The following is a 27,365-nucleotide window of genomic DNA, read 5'->3' as shown; positions in this document are numbered from 1 at the left end:
TTAGTCCACTTCTATATCCTTCCCTTCAAGGCTCAGGGGTCCAGGATTATCTTCTGTGTCTGTGTTAATTGGTTTCCCTTTTCTTTGTTGAGGGTCTGTGCAGTCTTTCTGCCTAGTCCGCCATCTTGCCGGAACTTCCTGGTTCAAGATCTTATCTTATGTCACTAGGATCATCTTCTTAATTTTCTCCCTGTTGTCCCTATTCTTTTCCCTCAACCACCTTCCTTTCTTTCCAGGCCTCCTGCTCAGGCACTTAAATTGTCTGCTTTTTTTAAGCACAGATATTGGTGCCTCATGCTGCTGTTTAAAACTATATAGTGTTTTCCATTCCATGTAGGATAAAGGCCAGCCTTACTGGTCCAGTCCCTTGCATAACACCACCACCTTCCTTTTCAGATCATGCCCTATCTGACATGCCACTTATTGTCATTATCACGAGCCTTTGCTCATTCCTTTTGCAAGGAGTACTTAGTATCTGACTCTCATGCTAGGCTGCATTATGGAGGGCAGAGGACTGTTATCCTTGGTGTCCAGCCCAGTCCCCTAATACAGTAGGTACCAGGAGATGTCAAATAAATGAAAGAAGAAAGTAGATTGTTAGGAGATTAAAGTAAAATATTAGTAGAGTCTTTGGAATTCAGAAACGTTGTTAAATTTGAAATTTAAGTAAAAACTGACTTCCCTTTGGAAAAGAAAGATTTGCATTAATATAACAGTATACTGTGTTGAAGTGTGTTTTAAAATTTATTTAGGCTCAACTCTGAATCTCTTGAATAGCTTAGCACTTAGTGGGAAAAGCTAAACATACATATATTCTTTTATTTCACACATATTTTCCTTTTCCTGATTAGTTCTTAGGGAATTAACTTTTATTGAGGACCCACTATATACAAGATTATTAGTTAAGTAGTTCAGATGATGTTAAATAAAACTTTATGCACAATACTTGGCATGTAGTAAACATTCAGTAAATGTTAACTGCTGCAGCTACTACTATTGTCATTGTCACCATGACAATGATTATTTGCAAAAGTTGTTTAGTTTAATCCTTAACATGATTCTTTGAATAAGATGGTTTTGTACGGCTTTCATGAATTAGGAAATAGGCACAAGGTGAATACCTTGCCAGTGATAGTGGTACAACAAATGAATCAGGGGCGGAATTCATACCCAGTTCAGCCTGACTTCTCTGTGACACCATGGTGGGATTAGGAGTCAGATTGCAGGGGTTTAGGACAGAGAGGCAGAGGCCTAGGCATATGTTTGGATTACAGTGATATCAATCTCATCAATATCTTTCTGTTCTTAGACTTTCACACTTTTCCTCATTTTGATATCCTTTTGCAGACTATAGTTCAATATATTCTTTTGATTGTATTTTTCTCTGCTTAAAAATCTCAAATGACTGTTCTTTGTCAGTAGGACAGAGTGTAAATTTATTTGACATTCTAGTCTCATAGTTGTGCTCCTTTCTAGTGTAACAATATCCCCAGTATTTGACAGGGTGAAGGAGAGTCAAGTTGGAAATTAGTGCCACTCAGATATGAGATGCTCACTTCTTACGCAGAGCCCATGAGTGAATGAATAAATGACTTGTGGAGTCTTGTCTTTTTAATCTATTCCACTTGTGCCACCATAGGCACTGAGCATACAGAGATGAATGAGAACACATTCCCTTTGTTCAGGGAATTCAGAGTTTGATAGAGGGAGCACATGGAGAGAAAGTTACACTGGTGTACTGAGGTTAATAGTAGGAACATACCAAAAACACAGCAGGTTTACTGAAGAGTGATGATCCACTATAAAGGCATTTGTGAAAAGTGTGTGATGAACAGCCAGGGAAGCTTTATGGAGGAAGAGAGACCTGAGCAAGTCTTAGAAGTTAAATGGACATTTGCCAGAGATCCAAGATGGGTGGAGAGCATTCTCAGCAGAAAACAGCTTTTGGAAAACCACAAGCAGTTTGGGGTGCCTGGAAGATAACATGGAGGGAAGACTGTTGGAAGAGGAGCCAGCTGTAAGCAATGTCAGATCATACAGAACCTTGCATGCTGGCACCTTTGTGTGCATCAAAGCAGTGGAAGCAAACTGTATGCATGCTCATTCACTGCTGTACCATTGCAGAAAAAACAAATATACGTATTGGTTTCACTGTCCTTGATGAAGCAATAACAATGATTAATTTTATGAATTTCAACCCTTGAGTCAATACTGATGAAGTGGGAAGTAAATATAAAGCAACCTGTACACTTGTTTGAGTCATAAGCTAAACTAGCAGCTTTTTTTCTGTGGAGCACCAGCTGTACTGAAAGACCAATTGGCAGGCAAACTGGTTATTCAGATGCAGGTATTTGGCAGACTTTTTCTCAAAAGTGATAACATTTCAACTTTCAAATACACACTTGCATTTTAGAATATTTGTATCCGCCACTGTGAGCTTGACAACTTCCTGCCACTTAAAGCTTTTCTAATGAGATCAGAGGTTATACTGACGCGTGATTTATTGATATTGAGTGATTAAATTTGTCAGCTTTTTGAAGATCTTCATAACTCAGTGAACTCATATTTTCCAGTTGACTAATACATGTTACAAAGCCATTGTGAGTAAAAGATCCATTCAAAGTGTAAGACCAATAAATTTTAAACAAACATCACAAAAAAATCATTGGTTTCACATTCTAACATTGTACCTAATCTTTAAGAAATTACCTCTGAAGAGTTTTGTATAGTTGTCGGGGAATAATATCCACAGTAATCTGAAAAACTATTAAAATACTTCTCCCTTTTTCAATTATGTATCTGTATGAGGTCAGATTTTATCTGCCCCAACCAAAATAACATATTATAACAAATTAAATGGCAAAGCAGATATCAGAATCTATTGTCTATTATTAAGGTATACATTAAAGAGGTTTGCAAAAGTGTACAACAGTGCCTCTTTTCGCAGGAATTATTACTATGTTATTGTTTTGTTTTGAAAATACACGTTTTTTTTTTCCCTTAAAAAATAGTAGTATTTTTTAATGAATTTATAAGTATTTCAAAATTTCATTTGCGATCCTCAGTGATTTTTTCAAGTGGAAAGGGCTTTGAGAACTTCTGGTCTGGTCCTCAACAAGATGGATTGACACAGTGGCTGCAACGATGGACTCAAGTCTAGCAAGGATTATGAGAATGGTGCACGACCGGGCAGTGTTTCATTCTGTTGTACATAGGGTTGCTAAGAGTTGGAGCTGACTTGATAGCAACTAACAACAGCAACAATAGTCTGGGTAAAAGGTGGAAGGTGCCTGAGAATCAAGGCACTCAGATTCCCTTTACTCTCAAGTTCTGCCTTCCACAGACCTATTTTACCTCTGGACTCCTATTACAAACATGTTACTGTTATTCATTGTGAAGCTTAACCAGGTATTCATGTATTGCTTTACATTATTTCTTACCTGATTTCATGTATCCTTACATGTTTTATATTATTACTTTAATTACGTTACGAGTCTAGAGCACAGGAATTACTGTATTTTCTGTGTGTGGATTTTTCGTGTTAATACATGCACATAGAGGTTGCACATCAGAGCAGATTTGTGTTCAATAAAACCAATCCTGATCTTAGATTTCATAGACTGTCAGAGGGCCAACCCTTGGCTATCTAGTTCAGTCACTTTAGTTCATTAGTTAATAGGAAATTGAGCCTGGTGACTCCTCAACCTAGGGCCTTTCCAGTTTGCCTTCTTACCTCAGCTTTTTCTTTCAGTATATGTATTTAGGGTGAACAGAACTCTGGTCATGTAGTGGTTAAGGCATTTGGCTGCTAACCAAAACGTTGGTGGTTTGAATCCACCAGCTACTCCACAGAAGAAAGATGGAGCAGTCTGCTTCTGTGAAGATTTACAGCCTTGGAAACCCAATGGGGGTAGCTATGAGTCAGAATTGACTTGATGGCAGCGAGTTTGGTTTTTTGGAATAGTCAATCAGGACACAAGATCAGGCTGTTTTATTTCTACCTGATTTTGTGTTTTAATTCATTATTTTCACAAAACACTTTTTACAAACCACGTAACATACATTTTCTTTTTTATTGTGATTTTGGTGAAAGTTTACAGAGCAAATTGGTTTCTGCTCAACAGTTTATACACGTTTTGTGGCATGCATTGCAGTTCCCACAGTGTAACAGCACTCTTCTCACTTCCTCTGTGTTTATTATTTCCTTTTGTCCTTCTCTTATCTCTTCCTGCCTTCTTAGCCCTTTTGATCTCATATGATTGATTGTTCTAATGAGTGCATATCTCCCTAGTATTGTTCACTTTATAAGCCTATTGTTTGGCTGATATTTAATCAATGGAAGTGAGTTCAGTTCCAGGCTTGAAGGGTGTCTAAAGGCCGTAGTCTCAGGGTTCCACCAGACTCTATCAATCAGACCAGTAAACCTGATCTCTTTTGTTTTTGAGTTTTGTTACACATTTTCAATTGTGCTTTTCTGTTCTTCAAGTGGCAGAGTCAACTCTGTATTTACGAAATAGTTTATGTCAGTTAAGCTGAAGTATAGTACCTAATATAAAAAACTTGCTCAGAGCTGTTTTCTTGAGCTTATGTAGGATAGTTGACTCATCTCCAAGGAGAATATTGTGGCTTAATATTTTTGTTGATTTTCTTAGTGAGGATGAATGATGGGCCTTTCCCTGACCAAGCCATTTTCCATATACAGGCCTGGTGATGAATTTGAGGTCCAGTTTTGATTGACTTCTTCATTGAAGTGTTACCCGACATAATATTCTTTGTTTAAAATATTACTTTCTCTCCAGGGTCCAAATGCCAAGCCTGTGGTATCCTTCATTGCTGGTTTAACAGCTCCTCCCGGGAGGAGGATGGGTCATGCAGGGGCAATTATTGCTGGAGGGAAAGGTGGCGCGAAGGAGAAGATCTCTGCCCTTCAGAGTGCAGGTGTTGTAATCAGCATGTCTCCTGCACAGCTGGGAAGCACCATGTACAAGGTGAGCCATGGAGTGGCCAGAGCATCCTGGGTCCACACAGAGGGCCTGGGAAGCACAGCTTTGCCTTCTGGGTGTTAATCCATTTTCTTTCATCCTGGCATGGGGCTTAACAGTCTCTAGCAACTCCATTAGAGTCCTAATTGGGCATGACCAAAAATATCTTTCTGATTAAAAAACTTAAAAAGATTGGGGTTTGCTGCTTCATATGTGGTAAGATATAACTTGTAAGAAGGCATTTCTGAGTTCTTAAGAAGTGCCATGAAGTCCATTTTGGATGGTGCAGAGAACTCTTTTCTCTTTTGTGTTGTTTTATTTTTTCGTTGGAGGGCCTTGGGAATACAGCTATTCTGACCCCATACATCTGTTTTCCAGGGAGAGGGGCAGGAGACTGAGTAACAAGAAATGAAAACTAGGTAAAAAGAGAGTCAGGATAGAGGATGTCTAAAGCTAGGGTTGGGAGACTCAGCTTTTTGTTTCTGGCCCTGGCTGTGTCCTGATGCCAATGTTGTGCAGAAGTTAGAGGTTCAACTTGCTGTTTGCTTTGCTTTTCCTTTTTTAAAAGAAAATTTTTATTTAAAGTATTCTGAATGATTTAGTGTCATCCCTAATCTCTTTGAAATGATTTTCAGCCTATCTCTTTGGTGATTATTTTAAGGCTCTTTCTCCCTGTTATTTTTATAATGCTTATAGCCTTTGAAACAAACAAACAAGCAAATGAAAAACGCTTCTTAAGCATGTTGAAAAGGGGCACAAATTGTTTCTGTGGGAACAGTGTTCAGAGACTACTTCATAATCCTGATTTATGTTCTGTGGGGAGAATAAAATGGACTCCTTGTTTTATTGATTCTTTACATGAACCTGGCTTTTGGAATATGACATTATATATTACATATTTCATAGTATTTGAATGAAATTTGGGTGGTTAGTGAGTATATGAAAAAGAATTATCTTTAAAAGAGGAGAAAAAAGGGAAAAGCAAATGCTTGGATTCACATTGGAGAAATGTATTGCCATCTCATGCCAGTACGTGGCAGCAGACGTCTACACATTTTGTAGTCTAATTATCACAGTCTCGAGAATGTGACTTTCATTGTTCCTTTTCAGATATTTCTAAGGTTCTTGCCATTTTGTACAAATATTAACTGAATCTGTGTTTAGTTTTATTTTAAACTAAGCAAGCCTTCTGTTTCCATTGCCTTATTAAAAGGGCCAGTTGTGGTTCATGTAGAGCCTTACAGCTTGGGTAAGCACAATTAGGTTTGTCAACCCGTAGTGGTAACACCACAGAGAAAAAGTAAATTGTAACTCAGTCTCCCTTCCTGCCTCCTGCTTGAGGAGACATAAAGTTGAAACTCCACATGTAGCTTAGTGAAATGTAAGCTGACATAGACTAATTTCAAAGCTGTTATTTTGTGTTCAGATACCTCATCCTGGTACATTTTATTTCTGTGGTTTTCAGATCCTAAAAGATCCTAAACATAAGCAGTTACAAAATCATTTTGACCATGAATGTAATTTGGATCTTTTATCCCCACTCTTTTTTCCCTCTCTTCTCTCTTTCTAAAGGAGTTTGAAAAGAGGAAGATGCTATGAAAGAAAAATCACACCAAAAATTTTCTTGAAACTGTGGAATGAATCATTATAGAAATGAGAACCAGCAACAGTTTGCGCCTGTTGTCCACTGATTGTCAAACTCTGTGTACCCGACATCGGTCTTTCATTACAATGGGAAGCCAATACAAAATTAGAATGTCTTATTCTGAGATGTTTGCACTTGACTGTATAACAGAGACAGCCAATAAATCTACCTTTTAATTTGAATGTGGATTTTTGAGATTTTTTTCTTGTTCCTGTGTGAGGAATGGGAGAAACAAAGGGTGTGTGTGTCTGTGTTTTAATGAGCTCTGCAGGGAACATTCTGACCAAGAATTTGAGAGAATGAGGCTATAAAAATCTCAGGGTGGCATTTGTACTTTAGATGTAGAGTGACCTTGGGCCCTTTTTGGATCATAGTTTTCTCATGTGTTTATGGTAATACCCATCTTGCAGGGTAGTTGTGAGAATTCGAAATAAACGTGCAGAGCCCCTGGTTTGTAATAAGGTGACATGTCAGCTCATCATCATTGGTGGCATCACCATTGTGTTGTGAGCAGCAGCAGCAGCAGCAGCAGCAGCATTACATGCAGAAGTCATCTGTGTTTCACTTTCTGCCTAGCTGGGAATTGGAGGGTCTTCAGCCATGCTGTGTTTTTCTGTGTTTTGTAGAGAACACTCCCCTTCCCCATCCAGAGCCTGCTTTGTTTGTTAGAAGTTTAAGACATTCATTGCAAGCTGCTAGCCATCATACTTTGGAAAGTGGAGCTTTTTTTTTTTTTTTTTTAAGCAAGATGCAATTCCAGTGGGTAATTTTAACTAAATAAGACAGAGGGGTGCCTGTCCTCAGGAGCTTATACCCTAGGGAGGTGGAAACATAAAATTCTCAAGTTGTATAATTACCCTGAAGGAAACAAAAATGAGAGCTTCAAAAATAATATCAGGAGAAGCCTCTGAAGAAAGGCAGCTCAGGGAGGCCACCATGGGCAAGACATGAGTGGGACCTGAGGGTGAAGAGGATGTGCAGACTGTGTGAAGGCAGGAGGGGGAGGAGCTCATTTTGAGGCGTTAAAAGGCTATTGAGTACCTGGGGCAGTGAACTCTGAGAGGGGCTTGATGTTTTTGGAGGCACTGGGAAGCATTTTGGGAGCCCACAGATACCCATGTTCAGGCTGCAGAAGTGGAAAGAGTGGGTGGATCCACAGCCCCAAGGGATTCTGCTTGGACCAAGGGACACATGTTAGGTGCCATTGAATCAATTCCTACCCAGAGTGACCCTGCATACAACAGAATGGAACACTGCCCAGTCCTGCACCAGCCTCAATCCTTGCTGTACCTGAGCCCATTGTTGCAGCCACTTTGTCAGTCTAGCTCATTGAGGGTCTTCCCCTTTTTTGCTGACTATACTTTACCAAGCATGTTATTCTTCTCCAGAGACTGGTCCCTTCTGACAACATGACCAAAGTAGGTGAGACGAAGTCTGGCCGTTCTCACTTCCAAGGAGCATTCCAGCTACACTTCTTCCAGGACAGATTTGTTTGTTCTTCTGGCAATCCATGGTGTTTTCAGTATTCTTTGCCAACACCACAATTCAAAGGCATCACCTTCTCTTTGGTCTTCCTTACTACAGTGCAGTGAATTTCTTAATATGGCCCTTCTAGCCATTGTCCTGCATTTTGTGATGTATTGTAAATCCTAGTCTCTATGCCTGTTTAGGGTGGGATGTATCTTGAATGCTGCCTTGCTGGAGGGTGTGACTCAAGTCACCACTCTTAGCTTCCTTGAGGGTATATATATGAATATTCTGGGAAAGTTTGCTCTCTTGCTCCGGTCCTGTGTGTGATAGTTGGAGCTGTGTGTCAACTTGGCTGGACCACAATTTTGTGTGGTTTAAGCAATTGTGGTATGGGTTGTTCCCATGATGGGATCAGATGTATATGTTTTGAGCAGCCAATCCATTGAAAGGGAGTTTCACTAGGGGTGTGGCCTGCTTCCAATATATTTATGGACATCTTGGGAAAAGAGACACTTTTCTGTGGATCGGGATTCTGTTGTGCTGCCTACAACTTTCTGTGAGCAAACAATCCACCATTTGGCCTGGAGATCTTGGATTCATCATTCGTTGGAGTCAACAGCCAGTATACTGCCTGCCAACCTTGAGCTCCTCAGCCCCTGCAGCTGCGTAAGACAGGAAAAGCCTCCAGCTTGACGTTTGATCCAAGAGCGTGGGACTTGCCAGCTTCTCTAAGCGTGTGAGCCATTTTCCTAAGATAAATTTCTCTTTCTCTATATACATAACATTTACTGGTTTTGTTTCTCTAGAGAACCCAGTCTAACACACTGTGTTTGGTTCATCATTATCTCACCCCTGGACTTGAGACAGCAGCCACCATCAGACCCAGCAATTTGGCTTTGCCAACCCTTGCAACCACATGAACTGGGAGAATCCTCCAGACCTACCCACAGGCTTGGGATTTGCCAGGCTGCTGGCCTCCCAGCTTCCATACTACCATGCAAGCCATTTCCTTGGGAGTTTGTGTGTTCTGTGAGAAGTTACAGCAAAATATGGAACTAAGACAGGAGGGAGGTTCTGAGGGGAGGTGGAGAAGTTGATGTCAGAGATGATGGAGTGGGCATGGCAGTTTGGAAAAGTTGGACATTTGGGACATCTTTAACCTCCGCTCATAGAGACCAGCTTTATGCTGATCTTTCTGAAATAAATTACTCAAGCACTTGTTCATTGTCCAGATTTCACATGCATAGAGGTGATTGAAAATGCTATGGGGACACATAATGAGTGTGGGTCAAGTCAGCATTTGTTCCCTGCACCACAGAGTACTGGGTAGATTAAATGTTTGCAGGGTGCATGAGAGTGCTTCGCCAGCAAGATGGGCACAAATGGGGCTTGGCCATGCTTAGGGTAGGCCAGGCTGGTGCAACGGACCAGGGAGGAAAGCATGGATTCTATCTGGCTGGCACTTCCAACCTAAGGTCCCCACAGGGCAAACAAACCCTTCTTTTGTCTCATTGGGGCTTTGTGACAAGGACACAATTCAGATGAGGGAAAGGTGACTCTAACAGAATAGATCGTTTTGTGAGCCTGGCTCAGCATATTGTCCTGTCCCTTAAGCATCCATCCCAAGACACCTCCCCCTCATACCTCTACTGCTGTCCCCTAAACAGGCCGCTCAGTGCCCCCTTGTCCCTTTCATCATTCTCATACTCCACCCCCTACCCTATCTTCTCTTCTCCATTCTCTTTCATCTTCTCATCTCTCCTCTTTCACCCCTCCCAGGGCCTTATGAAGCCACTCCTGACTATGTCTCACCTCTCTTCCCTCCTGCACTACCACCATCAGCTCTAATAGCAGTGGGCATGATACTTGGTTTGGGTTTTTCTGATTTTATTTCTATAAACAAGTGAAAGTGCAACTTACAACCCCAGTGCATTTTTAATATTTTGGTTATGGAAACTGGCAAACATGTATAAAGTAATAATGTAATGAACTCTCTTGTACCCATCATCTAGCTTCAAAAATTATCAACATTCTGCCATTACTGTATTTCTGAACCACCAATCCTATCCCCCTCTGTGTAGTTATAGTTGTTTGGTTGAGGTAAAATTTATATACATTGAAATGCATGAAAGTTAAGAAGGGTGTAGGGAGGGAGTAGTCACAGGAGGAGGAGAATTTTTAATGGTTGGGGATGGTAATCAGGGAGTGAAATCAAATGTGCATGAACTGTTGAATGTAAAACAAAGTTGCTTTGTAAATGTGCACCTAAAACAATAATTTTTTTTAAAAAAACTGTATTTTAACAATATAAAATAATGAAACTATATATGAGTCGGGTCCGACTCGACAGCAAACAACAACAACAACATGTTTTTAAAGTAGATAATAAATTATATATTAAAAAAGTTACCCACACAAATGGCTAATTCGATAAATAGAGAAACACTTGTAACCCACACCACTCTCATGATAGAAAACATTTCTATCATGCCAGGAAGTTTCGTCATATAACATTTAATTGTTTTTCCCACATGGTTAGATGCCATTGAGTCAGCTCCAACTCTAGTGACCCTTTGTACAACAGAATGAAACACTGCCTGGTCCTGTGTCATCCTGCACCACATGCTCACAGTCATTGTTATGTTTGAGTCTATCTCATTGAGGGTCTTCCTCTGTTTTTGCTGAGCCTCTACCAAGGATGATGTCCTTCTCCAGTAACTGGTTCCTCCAAAGAACATGTCCAAAGGACCTCAGACAAAGTTTTTTTTTTTTTTTCTTAATTGTGATTTGGGTGAAAGTTTACAGAGCAAATTCACTTCCCATACAGCAGTTCATGTGCACTTTGTCTCATGACATTGACTACAACTTACCCCAGTGCAACAGCTCCCCTCCCACTTTCTCTCGGTAGTTACCTCTTCCCTGTGTCCATCCCCCCCATGCACTCCTGCCCCCTGATCTGTCTCCTTGTGTATAAACAGTGCTTCTTTCTCCCATGATTGTTCTCTCCAAGGAGTGTATCTACCTCAGGTAAATGTTCAACTCATATGCTTGTCTTTTATTTGGCTGGAGGCCACAGGTGTGGGTTCAATTCCAGACCTGAAGGGCAGCTAGGGGCCATAGTCTCAGTGGTTCCACCAGGCTCTATCAGACCCAGAAACCTTGTTTTTTTTTTTTTTTCTCTCCAAATGATTTTGAGTTTTGTTCCACATTGTTCTCCCTCTCTATCCAGGATCTCCTACATAGATCTGCCTCTGAGTGGTTGACAGTGGTAGCCAGGCACCATCTAGTTCTTCTGGTCTCATAGTTGTATAGGCTGCAGATCGCATGGCGTACCAGTCGCCAGGACTAACTGTTTCCATGAATCTTTGATTTTCTTCATTCTTCTTTGCTCTGAATGAGGAGAGACCCATCGTTCCATCTAGATGGCTGCTTGCAAGTTTTTAAGATCCCAGTCACTACTCACCAAAGTAGGAGGTGGAACAATGTTTTATGTAGTATGTGATGCCAATTGAGCTTGATGTCCCCTGCGACTACGGTCCCGAGCCCACAGGTTCAACTACTCAGTCCCTCTGGGTAGCTGGCTGTGACCAAGAAGTGACTACAACCTTGCCCCTTGTCAGCTCTACTATATACACCTGGGAATTCAGATCATAAAAATAAATTTATAGGACTACTGTCTGCCAACCCTGTGCGTGGTCTTGGGTACACTCCCTACTTCATAGACATACCTACTAGTTGAGCCTGTCCACCCATCTATCCACCCACATGTTTGCCTTCACTGACAAACATAGAACAGTACTCCATGTTCAAAACTTCCATGTGCCTCTCTATGCTGAGACAAAGTCTTACCATCCTCTCTTCTAGGAAGGATTTGCCTGTACTTGTTCCAAGACAAATTTGTTCTGGCAGTCCATCATATATTGAATATTCTTTGCCAATAGCGTAATTCTAAGGAGTCAGTTCTTCAGTTTTCCTTATTTATTGTCCAACTTTTGCATTCATATGAGGAGGTTGAAAAGATCATGGCTTAGGGCAGGCACACCTTAGTCCTTAAAGTGACATCTTTGCTTTTGAATACTTTAAAGAGGTCTTTGGCAGCAGATTTGCCCAATGCAATACATTGATTTCTTGACTGCTGCTTCCATGGGTGTTAATTGTGAAGCCAAGTAAAATGAAATCTTTGATAACTTAAGTCTTTTCTGTTTATCATGATGTTGCTTATTGGTCTAGTTTATGTTGATGTGCAATCCATACTAAAGGTTGTGGTCTTCACCAGTAAGTGCTTCAAGACCTCTTTGCTTTCAGCAAGCAAGGTTGTGTTACCTGCTTATTGCAGATTGTTAATGAGTTTTCTTTCTTCCATTCCTGATGCTGTGTTCTTCTTAATATAGTCCAGCTTCTTGTTGGATTTGTTCAACATACAGATTGAATAAGTATGTTAAAAGGATACAATTCTGACATAAACCTTTCCTGATTTTAAACTACTTAGTATCCCCTTGTTCTGTTCAAATGACTGCCTCTTGGTCTATGTAAAAGTTCTGTATGAGCGTAAGTGTTCTGGAATTCCCATTCTTTGCAGTATGATCCATAATTTCTTATGAACCACACAATTGAATGCCTTTACATAGTCAATAGAACACATGTAAATATTTTTATTGTTATTCTTTGCTTTCAGCCAACATACTTCTGACATCAGCAATGATATCCCTCATTCCATGTCCTCTTCTGAATCTGGGTTGAATTTCTGAAAGTTGCCTGTTGATATACTGCTGCAACCACTGTTGAATTATCTTCAGCAAAATTTTAGTTGTGGGTGGTATTAATGATATTGTTAGATTATTTTCGCATTCTGTTGATTACCTTTCTTTGAAATGGGTGCAAATATGGATCTCTTCCAGTCGGTTGGCCAGGTAGCTGCCTTCCAAATTTCTTCACATAGATAAGTGAGTGCTGTAAGCATTGCATTTGTTTGTAGACACATCTTGGTTGATATTCTATCAATTTCTGGAGCCTTGTTTTTCACCATGCTTTTGGTGCAGCTTGGATTTCTTCTTTCAATTCTATCATTTCTTGTTCATAAACTCTCTTCTGGAATGGTTGAATGTTCACCAATTCTTTTTGGTATTCCTTCCATCTTTTGATGCTACCTTTCTTTCAGTATTTTGCCCACAGAATCCTTCAATATTGCCACTCAAGGGTTGAAATTTTTTTCTTCAGTTCTTTCAGCTTTAAAAATGCTGGGCATGTTCTTCCCTTTAGATTTTCTAACCAGGTCTTTGCACATTTTATTATAATACTGTCTTTGTCTTCTTGACATAAACTTCAAAATCTTCTGTTAAGCTCTTTTTTTTCATCACTTCTTCTATTCACTTTAGCTATTCTACATTCAAGAGTAAGTTTCAGAGTCTCTTCTGACATTCATTTTGGTTCTTTCTTCCCCGTGTTCTTAATGACCTTTTGCATTCTTTGCCCATAAAGAACCTCCATTATTTTATCCATTGTGGATTAGTTTTATCTGTTCTAGAATTTTATATGAAGGCAATCGTACTGTATGCAGTCTTCTATATCTAATTTCTTTCACTCAGCATAATTTCTATGAGGTTCATCCATGCCATTACTTCTGACAGTCATTCATTTTTCTTGCTGAGTAGTATTTCATTATCTGAATATACTACAATATATTTCTTCATTTTCTGGTGGTTGGCCTTTTGGGTCCTTCCTGGTTTTTGGCTGTGCTAAATAAAGCTGTTTTGATATTTTGTGTACAAGTGTTTTTTATGAACATATATTTTTATTTCTCTTGGATAGATATATCATGGTGGAATTTTGGGGTATAATGGCATGCATTATTTAACTTTAATGTTTAATTAATTAAAATTTTTAATTTAATTTTTTTCAAAAGTAGTTTTTCTTTTTTATACCCTCTTCAAGAAAACATAGAATTCTGGTTTCCATATCTTTGTGTGTTTTAATATTTTTAGTTATAACCATTCTAAAGTATGAGTGCTCCCCTGTTTTTCCCCTTATTGGTGTCTTGATGAACTGAAGTTTTAAATTTTGATAAGAAGGAACTTACCTATTTTTTTTTCTTTAGAACTTTTTGATTTTATCTCAGAAATGTCTGTCTTCTCCAAGTGCATGATGACATTCTCTGTTTTCTTGTAGAAGTTTTACTGTTTTAGCTTATACATTTAACTCTTATATCAACCTTTCGCCCCCCTCCCCCCGGTTTAATCCAAAAGCTTTTTATGAAGTATAGTTTTAAGCCATACATAAATATAGTAATCCCTGAAGTGTTTGGCCCAGCTTTATTTTTTTCTTTTTCCAGTCATTCAGAGTAGACACACATAAATTTTTTTTAGCATAAATTTGATTCTAAGAGCACACAAAATTGAGCACGAAGGATAAGATGGAATTTGGCGATCTAGACGTGAGGAGGAGGGAAACCTAGTGTGTAGGTGCTCTGCACAGAAAACTGATCGTCTGAAATGGTTATGATCAGTTAACCGTTAACAGTTAACAGTCAGAGGTTTAAGTCTATATGCTGCTAAAGCCAGTGCTTTAATGGTTTAGCATGTGAAGTGTACGCTTCATCTTGCAGTGTCTGTGAGCGAGGTGGGCTGTCACAGTGGGAGCTCTTGGAGCTGCTCTGTCCAGACTCATGCTGGGCATCCAGTCGTATTTTCTCCATTGTAAATAGAAACAGAGACTGGGACACTGCTCCCATTCCAGTTGTTGCTAAAGCATAATTCCACCCAAAAGAGCTGCAGGTTCTCCTCCTGCAGCCCCACCCAGCTCTGCGATGTGGCTCCAGAGTATGGCTGTGGTCTTTTGGGTCCATGCCACGCTGCCTCTTATATCAATCTTGAATCAATTTTAGTTTAAAGTGTGAGATAAAATTCAAGATTGAGTATTTTTTCCTCTCTGTGTAGTGTAGTGCCTAAGGCACTTGTCTGCCAACCGGAAGGCTGGCGGTTCAAACCTGCCAGCCACTCCTCGGAAGGAAGTTTGAGCAATCTATTTTCACATGATACCGCCTTGGAGCCCAAGGAGGGGCTGCTATGAGTTGGGTCCAACTCGACGGCACATAACAACAACAATAGATATTCATATACCCATTCTGATTCTGGCAATATTTGTTGAGAAATCTTTTCTTTGCCCATTAAGTTACTTTCACAGCTATGTAGAAAATTAATTGTCCATATATGTATGAGTCCACTTCTGAACTGCCTTGTATTAGGCTCTTTGTAATTCCATATAAATTTTAGAAAAAAATTTAAAATTTCTATAGGATTGTGATGGGATTGAGTTGCATCCATAGACTATTTTGAGGAGAATTGTCATTTAATAATATTGAGTCCCTTTTTTTGTTGCAAAAATCTGCAAATATAAATTGATTTTTGTTCATTAAACTTGTACTCTAAAACCTTGCTAAATGCATTGATTCAACCTAGTAGTTTTTAAAAAATAAATTCCTTAGGATTTTTATTTTTAAGAAAGATTCTTCTCATCTATGAATAAGGTACATTTTACTTCTTTCTTTCCTATTTTCATGCCAGTTTTCTCTTTTCCTTGCTATATGGACCTTGCAAGGGCCTCTTTTACAATGATGCATAGATATGAAAGTAGCTATCATTGCCTTGTTCTCAATCTCAAGGGGAAGTTTTTTCCATATTTCACCATTAAAAATGATGGTGGCTTGAAGATGTTCATCTATGTCCTTTATCACATGGGGGAAGTTCCTCTTTATTCCTAGTTAGCCAAGTACGTTTCTGTTGTGTTTTCAGTCCTAAATGAGTGATGAATTGATTTTCTGTGATTTTTATGAATTCACTGAGATGATTTATATGTGTTTTTTCCCTTTATTTAATTAATAATGGTGGGTCTAAATATTTGATTTAAAATGTTAACTCATATTCCTTTTGATAATTTCCACTTGGTCATGATCCTATCCTTGTCATATGTTGCTGGATTAATATTTTGTAAAGAATTTTTATGTTAATATTCATGAGGGATATTGTCCTTAATTTTATTTTCTTGTAATGTCTTGGCCAGGTTTGGTATCAGAGTAATACTGGCTTTGTACAATAGTTTGTAGAGTGTTCATTTTTCCTGTGTTTTCTGAAAGAGTTGGCATAAGGTTGGTATTCTTCCTTAAATTTAATAGAATCTACCAGTAAAGTCACTGGAGCTTGAAATTTCCTCTATGGACAGTTCTTTTTATTATAAGTTAAGTTTCTTTGATAGATGTAAGGCCTTTCAGATTTCCTATTTGACCTTGTGTCTTTTTTTTTTTTTTTTTTGGTTAGTTTTAAGGCTTATTGGATACTGAAGAGGACCGTTAGGCGAAAAGCTACAAACTCGGAAATCTCACCCTTTGTAGTTCCTCTTTCACAGGTAAGTCCCTTTTATGATCTGCCTATGCATTCAGGTAATTGTCTTCTCATAAATAATTTGTCCAGATTTATTGATTCATATCTATGGGTAGTTTAGTCTGATCAAACTTTTCCATCATTGCCAGAGCTGGAACTCTTCCATTGAATCTTTTAATTATAACAGAAATGAAAAACCAAAAACCAAACTCACTGCCACTGAGTCGATTCTGACTTAGCGACCCCATTGGGTTTCCAAGTCTGTTCATCTTTATGGAAGTAGATTGTCCCATTGTCCTTCCATGGAGTGGCTGGAGGGTTTGAACCACTAACTTTCTGATTAGCAGCCAAATGTCTTATGAAGAGGTCCCTTTTCTCCAGCACCACCCTACCAGCCCTAGAATGAGTAGTTGTGAACAGGGTAAGATATGTCATTTTCAGATGCAATTAGATATGTTAAGTATATCACTAAGGGCTTCGGGGTTTCATCTTGTCCTGTGAGAGTCTTTTGCAGTGGCTTCAAGATGCTTCTACATATCGGTGAACTCCAAGGCCAATATTTGAGCAGATTGCTGTGATCCTAATCTCTCTTGGTCTCTCTATGCTGGCGTTTTACTGTTTATTGTTTACTGTTTATTTATTAATCTCACACATTTCCTGTTTCCCTCGATCCACAACCTCTTTGGGAGGCTGTGGTGTACTATAGATCCTTGCCGAGGGAAGCAGCAGGAGGCTCTCAACTCAGGGGACAGTACCAGCTATGCCTCTTTTTGAATCATGCCGAGGACACACCTGCCACAGAGAAATTCTCACCAGGGAACATTTCCCTTTCAGTTCCTGCCCCACCATTTTCCCAGATGACCTCAGGCTGAGATGCTGCTTTTCCCTTCTTTATTTCTTCTTTGGAGCCTTTAGCACTTATCTTGGTCACAGCTCTGGTGGTGTAGTGCCTAAGCATTTGACTGCTAACCAGAAGGTTGGTGGTTCAAATCCAACAACCACACCATGGAAGGAAGACTGAGCAATCTAGTTCCATAAAGATTTACCACCTCGGAAATCCAAAGGGGGTCACTATGAGTTGGAATCCACTTGATGGTAGTGAGTTTGGTTTTGAGTTTTGGTTTAGTCACAGTACATCCCAGCTCTTCAAGAACGTCTTGGTCTTCATAAGCACAAACATTAACATGTGATTTAATTTGATCTAAACAATCACAAAAGTCTCTCTGGGAGGAATCTGGGTCAGTACAAAATGGGACCCTGTTTTTGCCTGCTTCACTTGACTCCCAAACTCTAATAGGGCTGATTCCAGTCACAAGTCTAACCTGGAACTGGAGTGAGTCTTCCCACTGTAGATTTCCCCATCCCCTCCACCTACGGCTTATAATCCTTTTGGGGACCCCATTGCCCTCATAGGGGGTCTGAGCCCACAGCCTCACACATATGATCCTTCAGTGTCAGCCTCAGTCTTCTTTCCAGCCACCTGGAGCTCAGTCCTCCAACACCTGGTAAACCATATGAAGCTTGATAGAACTCCCAGAGTGGCTCGATCTTCTGGTCAGTGGCCTTGATATACTTCTTGGCGGAATGCCATTGTATATATCCTCCTGGGTTTTTAATAATAGTAGTGATACCTGAATACCCTTTTCCTGAATTTTGAAAATATTTTAAAAAAGACCAAAGCTTCTCTTAACACAGATGTATAATGCTTGTCCTCAGGAGCTCTGGTAGCATAGTGCCTAAGGCACTTGACTGCCAACCAGAAGGCTGGCAGTTCAAACCCACCAGCCACTCCTCAGAAGCACGGTTGGGCAATCTACTTCCATAGTGATACTGCCTTAGAACCCAAGGAGGGGTCACTATGAGTCGGGTCCGACTTGGTGGCAAACAACAAAACAATGCTTGTCCTCAGTGTTCTGTGATATTAGAGTCATGTCTCCTAAGCTCCTATAATTACTTATGAACACTTACCATGTTGAAGGCACTGCTGAGGGCTTTACTTGTGTATTTCTAATTATTGCAATCCAGAGTGCATGTCCCTTTTCTTCTGCTAAGTTGCCTTTCCAGCCTCTCCACGCTTGAAACCACATACCTGCTGCTGACCTTTCCATCTTTAGCTCATTATAGGATCTCCTTAAGGCAGGAAATATATAGAGGAATCTGTTCTTTGCTCCTACTTGTTAGATCCTTTATAATTAGCTCCCTGAGGGCAGGAATTTTGTTCCCAGGGTATTCCTGACACCTAGAACAGTGTTTGGCATATAGTAAGTGCTAAGTAGTGTTTGAATTGTAATAAGAAACACACTGAAAACATGTAGGAAAAAGATAATGATCTGATATTTGTATTTTCAATCTTTAATTATAACCATAAATTTTATATACTCCCTAATCTGATTGGGAAATATAACCTGCATGATTCACTTGTTCGTGACACATTTAATGAATATCTGTTATGTATCAAGCACTGGGTTCAGTAGGGGAATAAGACAAGCATAGTGTCCTTCCTAACAGGTGAAGAAGATGGACTCCAACTAAATTATCATGTATGTGATGATGGTGGTGAAAAAGATGGTGGTCATGATTATCATGGGGATGATGATGATATTGACAATGATGGCAATGATGTTGACGATAGTGAAGATGATGGTGACAACTGTTACAGGCACTGTTCTGAGTGCTTTACGCATAATAACTTATCTAATCTTCATGCAACCTGAGGAGAAAGGTAAAATTATTATCCTTATTTTACAAATGAGGAGACAAGGGGATAGAGAGGTAAGTCCTTTGTCCAAAGTTAGATAACAAGTGTTTTATGAAAGTGGACATCTTGTGACAGGAGGCTTTAAGCAGTATGGGCAGTCATGGTGTCATGAGAATGTGCTGTTTAAGCTTAGAACAGCATTTGCTAAACACAAGGGTGGGATATTTGCTAAGTGTGAGGTCCAGTGAGTACTCCATATAAAAGGACTGGCATGTAGGAAGGCCTAGAGACTCTGGCACATTTGAAGAGGAAAGAGAAGTTGAAGATGGCTGGACCAGCACAAGGAAGGAGTGTGCCACTAGATAAAACTTGAGGGTTAAGTTGAGAAGAGGTCTTACAGGCCAAATTAAGAATTTTGTACTTTATTTTGAGAGCAGAGAGATACTGAAGAATTTTAAGTAGTGGCCTCTACATTCTTAAGACAGATTTCTGGTACTGGGTGGGTCAGACAGATCAATAATTTACTTCATGAATACAGCTGAGACATGATGGGTTTTTTAGACCGAAGTGGAAAGGAAGAGAGTAGACATTCGGATTCAAGAGATCTGTAGGCAATAAAATGGACAGAACTTAGTAAATTATTGATTTAGCAGGTAAGGATGAGAGAAGGGAGATAATTCGTTTTTAGCTTGAGCAGCCAGATAGATGGATGAAGAACTGTTTTGATAGAAGAGCAGGGAACTCAAGATTATGTGTTGAATTTGAGGGTCCCTTGAGGTGACAGTGTCACATAAGCCATGGCAGATGTCTTGGGCACTCTAGTGTGTCTGTGTACAAGAAATAATTGAAGCCATCCAAACCAAACCATTGAGTCAATTCCTACTCATGGCAACCCCCATAGGGTTTCCAAGCTGTATATCTTTACAGACACAACTGCCTCATCTTTCTCACACAGAGTGGCTGGTGCTTTCAAACCACTGACTGTGTGGTTAGCAGCCCAATGCTTTAACCACAGTGCCACCAGAGATCCTTATTGAAGCCACAGAAATGATAACATCTAATGATAACAAACATTAATCTATGAAGAAATAATGAGTAGACAGGCTGAATGATTAGCTATGTCTAGGCAAAAGGGAATATACCCATGACCATACATAAGGTTAGCAGGTGATATTTCTACATATGTATTTGTATGTGCTCTAAGAATGTCCATATAACTAGAACTAATGGAGAGCAAAATTATGGTAACTTTTTAGGCACAGTCAACCACCCTGATAAAGCAAGTTGTTGGACTGTGGAATGGAACCATGGTCATGGGGGACATCAAGCTCAATTGGCATAACATACTACACAAAAACATTGTTCTACATCCTACTTTGAAGAGAAGCCACTAGCATCTTAAAAACTTGCAAGCAGCCATCGAGATGCAACAATGGGTCTCTCCTCATCCAGAGCAAAGAAGAATGAAGAAAACTAGAGATGAGGGAAACAATTAGTCCAAGGGACTAGTAGACCATGTGATCCTCAGCCTATATGACCATGAGACCAGAAGAACTAGATGGTCCCTGGCTACCACTGTCAACCACTCAGAAAAGGATCAGTGTAGGAGATCCTGGGTAGAGTGGGAGAACAATGTGGAATAAAACTCAAAATCAGGACAGGTTTACTGGTCTGATAGTGCCTGGTGAGAGCCCTGAGATTATGGCCTTCAGTTATCCTTCAGGTGTGGAATTGAACTCACTTCTGTGGCTTCCAGCCAAACAATAGACAGGCATATAGGGTGAATATTTACATCAGGTAGATACACTCCTTAGAATGACCAATCATGGGAGAACAGAAGGGCAGTGTTTGCACAGGGAGATAGCTCAGGGGGCAGGAATGCATAGGAAAGAAGGACACAGGGAAGAGGTAATTATAGGGAGGAGGTGGGAAGGGAGCTGTTACATTATGAAGAATTGTATTCAATGTCATGAAACAAAATGTGTATGAACTGCTGTATGGAAAATGAATTTCCTCTGTAAACTTCGTAAACCACAATAAAAATTTAAAAATAAATAAAGAAAAAAGAAATGATAACATCTGCTAGGTAGAGAGAAGAATTGAGGGCCTGGATTCCAGGTGTGAGCATTGCCATCATCAGGCAGGGATTCAGGAGCCAGAAAGGGTGGCTGAGAAAGAGCTAGAATCTAATGCACAAGCAATGGCCCAGCATGCTCTCTGAAGGACATTGCATTGCAATAAATTGGAGGTTCTTTTTGATTCTAAATGTGCAGAGTTCAGATGTCCAAGACTGATGGGACTGGTGGGAGTCTGAAGGAAAAAAAAAATAAATTTATCACTTTAAATTTGGGCTTTGACTTCTGGAATGCCAGCACTGGCAAGGATCTCAGTGACCATCTGTTGAGTACAGCCCATCATTTAATGCATTCTTTATGAGAATTTGGGGCCCAAATTTCCTTTCCAATCCGTGGACAGCAAGTGCCAAATGTGACATATAAGGAATGTCAAAGAAGGAAAATTCCATACTCTGTGAGGAGCAAAAGCAAAGAGTTTTATTGCATAAAAGCGGTTCAAACTAGACAACACAATAGTGAAAGTACCATATGCTCTGAAGTCAAAGAGGAGTAAAGGGTTTTTATACATGCAAATCAACTTAGTCACCATGACCATAAAGATTTCTAAAATAATATTCTTTCATGTATTTTCCACCAATCAGCTAGTCTATTTTCTATCTAAGAACAGCCTGAATTATCATTTTATAATTAACTTTCTTATCAAACAATTCCTAGGCATTATATGCTTCCAGTAACAAGCCTGATATCACATCTCTTTCTATCTCCCTCCTTTGGTTTCTCAGAAGACATCTGGATCACCCTTTTACTGGAAACCTGCACAAAACATCTCTGGATCTTAGTTACCGCTACTGTAGTAGACACCAAAGAGGGATTAATCATCCTGAATTGCACCTGAGAAGACCAAATCTTTGTCTGCCTCACTAAGCAGAACTATGAGGATTTATGAGCCAAAGTGATCCTGATCTTAAATGTTATGCATTTGAATTGCAAGTCCTGGGCGAGGCATTGGGCGGGTGAGCCTTGTGCAGAATGCTGAAAGCCAGTGTAACAAGCTGGGAAATCAGTGCTGAGATGACAGAAAGGAGCTGCGGTTTTTTTATTTCTTTCTTGTTTGTTTTTCTTTACAAAAAAAGAGAAGACTGAGAGCTAAATGGACTATAAGGTTAACTGGTAGCGATTACATAAAAGATATTTTCGTATCTTTTTGACCCCAGATTCCTTTTCCAATCCCATGAATTCTATGGACTCTCTTCCCAGAAATAACATGCCTTCACATATCCTGGGCACCAAGGTTAGATAGAGCCCTTGATTTAAATTCTCCTGAGACATTTGTAAAGGTGCCCTGGTGGCAAGGTGGTTAAGTGCATGTCTGCTAACCAAAAAGTTGGTGGTTTGAACTCATCCAGTGGCTCTGCAAGAGAAAGATATGACAGTCTGCTTCCATAATGATTACAAAAAACAAACAAACAAAAAACCAATAATGTTGATGTTGAGTCAATTCTGACTCTTAGTGACCCCCATTGGGTTTCTAAGGCTGTAAATCTTTGTGGAAGCAGACTCCTTCACCTTCCTCCTGAGGAGTGGCTGGTAGATTTGAACCATTGATCTGGTTAGCAGCCAAATGCCTTACCCACTATGCCACCAGAACTTGCAAACCCTGTGGAGCAGTTCTACTTTGTCCTGTAGGGAGGGTCACTGTGAGTCAAAATCAATCAACAGTAGCATTTTTTTTTTTTTTTTTTAAGGCATTTGTATTTTAATATTTAGCTCTTGGAGAAGGAAAGACTGCAAACTTATATATGGACATTACAGGAATCATGTCTCTCATCCTTGAAGCCAGTCTACCTTATTCAAGCAACCTGCTGGCTAGAAGATGTGCATGAATCCCCACCAGCAATCCCTTTGGAAGCAATTCCTTTGCTTGTTTCTGACCTGGTTTTTCCATTCCCATTCTCCATCTTCTACCTTAAGTCCTGATTTGACTCCTGAACTGGGTATTAGGACTTGTTCTTTCATATATTTGAACTTTGGCTCTCCTCAGTGGTCTTTGGCTTGGGTGTCCTTTGGGTTCTCAGAACTCTGAGTTGTCCTTGGTAGTTGTGGTAGTTAAGGTTGTGTGTCAACTTGGTTGGGCCTGGTTGAGTGGCTGGGTAGCTGGTGGCATTATGCCTCATGATGAGACTGGCAATCAACTCCATGGTGGGATCTACGACAAGCAGCTGGGTAGTTGATTTAGGGATATGGTCTGCTTCCTGTATATAAAAACAGCTTTGGGTCTCTAGCTTATGGCACGCTTGAACACTGCATGTAGCAGTGCCATTGTTCAGCAGCCTGCAATACTCTGCTGACCTTGGGACTTTGAATGGACTTGAATTATTGACCTGATGTGTGGTTTGGTAACATCAGGACTGTGCCTTTTTATTTGTTGACCTCCTACTTGTTAGCCTCAGTAGCCAGTAGCTGCCTGAGTGAAGAGATGCCTCAAGCTTCAGTGGGCCGGGAGCAAGAGGCAGAGCTGAAGCCCAAGGTCGTGGGGCTTTCACCCAGCCCCTAGAGCCTGGAACTTTGAACTCGGACATAAAGCCTCCAAATTGTAAGAATAAACTCCTGTTTCTTCAAGCCATCCCTTTTGTGGTGTATTCCTGTCAGAGTGGCACTAGGTAACCAAAACAGAATATGGTATTGAGAGAGTGGGGTGCTGCTCTGACAGATACCTAAAATGTGGAAATAGGAATGAAGTGTGTACTTGACCCGAGACCCTGGTAGAGAGACCCTGGCATACAGCATGAGAGACAGCAGGAGCAAAGCCCAGAGACCGAAATGAGACAGCGTCAGCTTTACTAGCCCATGGAGAAGAAAGCTGGGTGCCTTTGGGTAGGTGGCTTCCTGGCAGAGTGGGTTGCCTTCGGGCATTAATTGGTAGAAGAGACGGGCATGAAATGGAGTAGCAGGTTGGCCAGCCCATGGAGCAAGAAAGCTGAGTGCTTTTAGGGCAGGAAGATTTCCTGTGGAGTGGATTGCCTTTGGCATTAATCAGCAGAAGTGGAGAGACCAAGGAAATGGGAAGCAGAGCTGCCTCAGCCTCAAAGGGTAGGACCATGGCCTCTGAGGGGTGGAACCACACCTTAGGTTTCAAAGAGTTAGACCTTCACCAACTTGGTTCTGGAGTGTGGGGCTGCTCGTTCATGCGGGCCAGTGGGATGGAGCCATAGCCGCTGCTCAAGAGAGAGGGGGGCAGGGCTACCATACCCAAGAGGTAGAAGAATGGGGCCTGCCAGGCCAAGGGTGAGGTTGCTACTCAGGAACTAAGGGATTAGAGCCACCCAGTGAAGGAGATCTGTACAGGTGCCAAGTTGACAAGGGGTGGAATTGTGGTAGTTAAGGTTATGTGTCAACTTAGCTGGGCCTGGCTGAGTGGTGGGGCAGCTGGTTGTAGTATTCCCCATGATGAAAGTGGTAATCAACTCCATGGTGGAATCTATTGTGAGCAGCTGAATAGCTGCCTTAGTGATGTGGTCTGCTTCCTGCATATAAGGAGAAGCCTTGGGGGTAGTCTCTAGCTTATGGCACGTTTGTACCCTGCATGTAGCTGAGTTGTTCAGCAGCCTGCCATGCTCTGCCAATCTTGGGACTTCTAATGGACTTGAATCAATGGCCTACTGTGTGGTTTGGTAATATCGAAACTGTGCCTTACTACTTGTCAACCTCAGGTTTGTCAGCCTCAGCAGCCAGCAGCTGAAAGAAAAAAAGCCTTCAGCTTCAGTGGGCCGGGAGCAGGAGGCAGAGCTGAAGCCCAAGGTTGAGGGGCTTTCACCTAGCCCCTAGATCTTGGCAGTTTGAACTCAGACTTAAACCTTCCAAATTGTAAGAATAAACTTCTGTTTGTTAAGGCCATCCTATGTGTGTTATTTTCTGTTAGAGCAGCACAGAGGTAACCAAAATAGTTTTATACCATTTTTCGTAAAAGTGAAAATCCTCTTTGAATTTCTTTTTCTTAGGGAAAACAGGTATTAATGCAGGTGTTTTATAAAAGTGAAGTGGCATAAAGTTATTTTTCAATAAGTGGGGGCTACCTGTAGTTAATTTTTGGTGTTCTCTCTAAGGTGTTGAAAGGTAAAATAGCTTTTGCAGGTGAGTATTACATTTTTTTTGTGTGTCCCATGAGACAATTGAAGATAGCTTTGGGGCTATTCAAGGGAGTATGGGTCACAACAGCAGACAACACCCTGGAGACCAGGAGGTGAAGAGTCTTGGGATCCAAGACTAGAGGGGTCAGGAGGTTGGGTCAACTCAGTGAGTCTGGAGAGTCCAGGCCTCTGGCTGTGTGTTTGTCAGAGTCCTGATGGTGACTTCCTGCAGCTGTGAGTTCCTTGGAACTCTCTGAGCTCACCTGGCCAGAAGCATTTTGCCCAGAGCACACAGGCAGAATGGGACTTTGACCTGAGGCTCATTTTGTTATTATGTGCCCTCGAGTTGGCCCCCAACTCATAGTGACCCCCTCCTTCGGGTTCTGAGGTGGTATCACTATGGAGGTAGACTGCCTAACCTTCCTTCTGAGGCTCATAGGCAGGTAGTATTGGCCAAGGAAATAATTATCTTTACATTGTTACCATTTACTCTTTGTCCCTTGTGTTCTGGATGACACAGAGATGTAAAAGAGATCTAAAAAGGAGGCCTAGCTTCATTTTTTTCAGGGGGAAGAGCTGAGGTTCATGGAGGTAAAGCCTAATATCACAACTGAGTTAGAGGCAAAACTGAAAACTAAACTCAGGTTGCCTCTCCTGGCTTTGTGAGTGGTGTAAGGAGGGCTTGTGAGGCAGTCATAATGAAGTAGTTCAGAGGTGAGAGAAAGGTGCTTAGCACAGGCAGCATATTCAGGGATATGCTAAGGCAGAGGAAATAGTTATTAAAACAGTGTGAGTTATGCTTGTGACCCACCCTTCTTGAATTTTACTTAGTCTAGAAGTGGAGTAAGTTTGCCTTGAGCCTTCAGAGCAGAGGACACAGTCAGAGTATGGTCTATGACTGTGAAATGGAGTAAAGCTGGAAGACCAGGCAGGAGTCAGGACCTTGCCCTTGGCTTCAGTGATGTAGTGCTCGACTTCCCTCACTAATGAGTTGACCACAGATAACAGGGGTGGACTATGCAAGGCTGTCTTGGCAGCCTTGGGAAATGCCACTGGAAAAGAAATCAGCTCCACATGAATTTCCCTTTATCAAGAATTCTATCAAAGCTCTGTGGGGCTAGTGGCAGCTCTGTCAGATCTGGAATTGTGATTTGAAATTGCTTATGATCAAAAACCAAGTTAGCTATGCTGTAATCCCAGGGAAAGTGGAACTGACAATATGAAGGTCAGGACTCATAGCTTTTATTCATATAAAGGAGTTCCATCTTTTAATAACTATTCAGTTAATTAGTATTCTGATTAGTTGGAGTTATATACAAAGGAAGGCATTTTCTCAGCTGCTGAATTAAAGAAGTTTTAATATTGAAGAACTTTGACTTTGACACTGGAGGCCAGGGGTGCTTTGCAATGCAACCTGTTTGGTGCTTTGGTGATTCTAAGCAGCTGGGGAAGGAAGAAACTGTAATCCAGAGACGAGTGTGTCACCTTCAACAAGGGATCTGTTTTCAGTGACGGAGTAAGAATGAGGAGGTGCTGATGAACCCACAAAAGTGTTCCATGGGAGAAGTCATCTTCAAACACCATCCAAGACTGGACAGTAGAAAAACAGGTTATAAAAATGTTGGTCAAGTGAGAACCTTCTTGATCCTCTTGCATTTCTCCTTTACTCCTGCTCCAAGCCCAGAAGTGGGGGTTGGGAAGTTGCAGCTGACAAGTAAGGAAAATGGTTAAGAAGAGGGCAGAAACCTATTCCACCCCATCCTTGTAGATGACTTCATGGGGTCCTGGGGGATTGAGTTGAGGGGGTGGGATGGGGTCATTGAAGGGGAAAAGCCTTACCTCTGAGTGGAAATTCCATTACTATTGGAATTAGAAATTCTGAATTGTGTGACTTCAAGTGGAGGTAGATTTTCAATCTTTTGAGTGAGAACAAAAATTCATTGGGGGAACAGGAAAAAATAGCTTCCTGTTAGTTTCCTGAGGAGGCCGTACCAAA

The 27,365-nt window shown here is 40.7% G+C and overlaps 1 protein-coding gene across 1 annotated transcript in view; it reads left to right on the top strand.

Moving 5' to 3' along the window:
• SUCLG1 (succinate-CoA ligase GDP/ADP-forming subunit alpha) overlaps positions 1 to 6,581 on the top strand; it is a 40,094-nt gene extending 33,513 nt beyond the window's left edge. Inside the window, exons 8-9 of the mRNA XM_007948882.2 lie at positions 4,800 to 4,988; positions 6,555 to 6,581. Of these exons, the coding sequence (XP_007947073.1) occupies positions 4,800 to 4,988; positions 6,555 to 6,581 (216 nt within the window). The remainder of the gene's footprint in view (positions 1 to 4,799; positions 4,989 to 6,554) is intronic.
• The last annotated feature ends 20,784 nt before the right edge of the window (positions 6,582 to 27,365 follow it).

This window comes from Orycteropus afer, unplaced genomic scaffold (genome assembly GCF_000298275.1).
Source record: "Orycteropus afer afer isolate SDZICR_OR568_19922 unplaced genomic scaffold, OryAfe1.0 scaffold00231, whole genome shotgun sequence".
In the NCBI taxonomy this organism is placed as follows: Eukaryota; Metazoa; Chordata; class Mammalia; order Tubulidentata; family Orycteropodidae; genus Orycteropus; species Orycteropus afer.
Note: the sequence above shows the minus strand (reverse complement) of the source record. Positions and strands in the feature narration are given on the sequence as shown.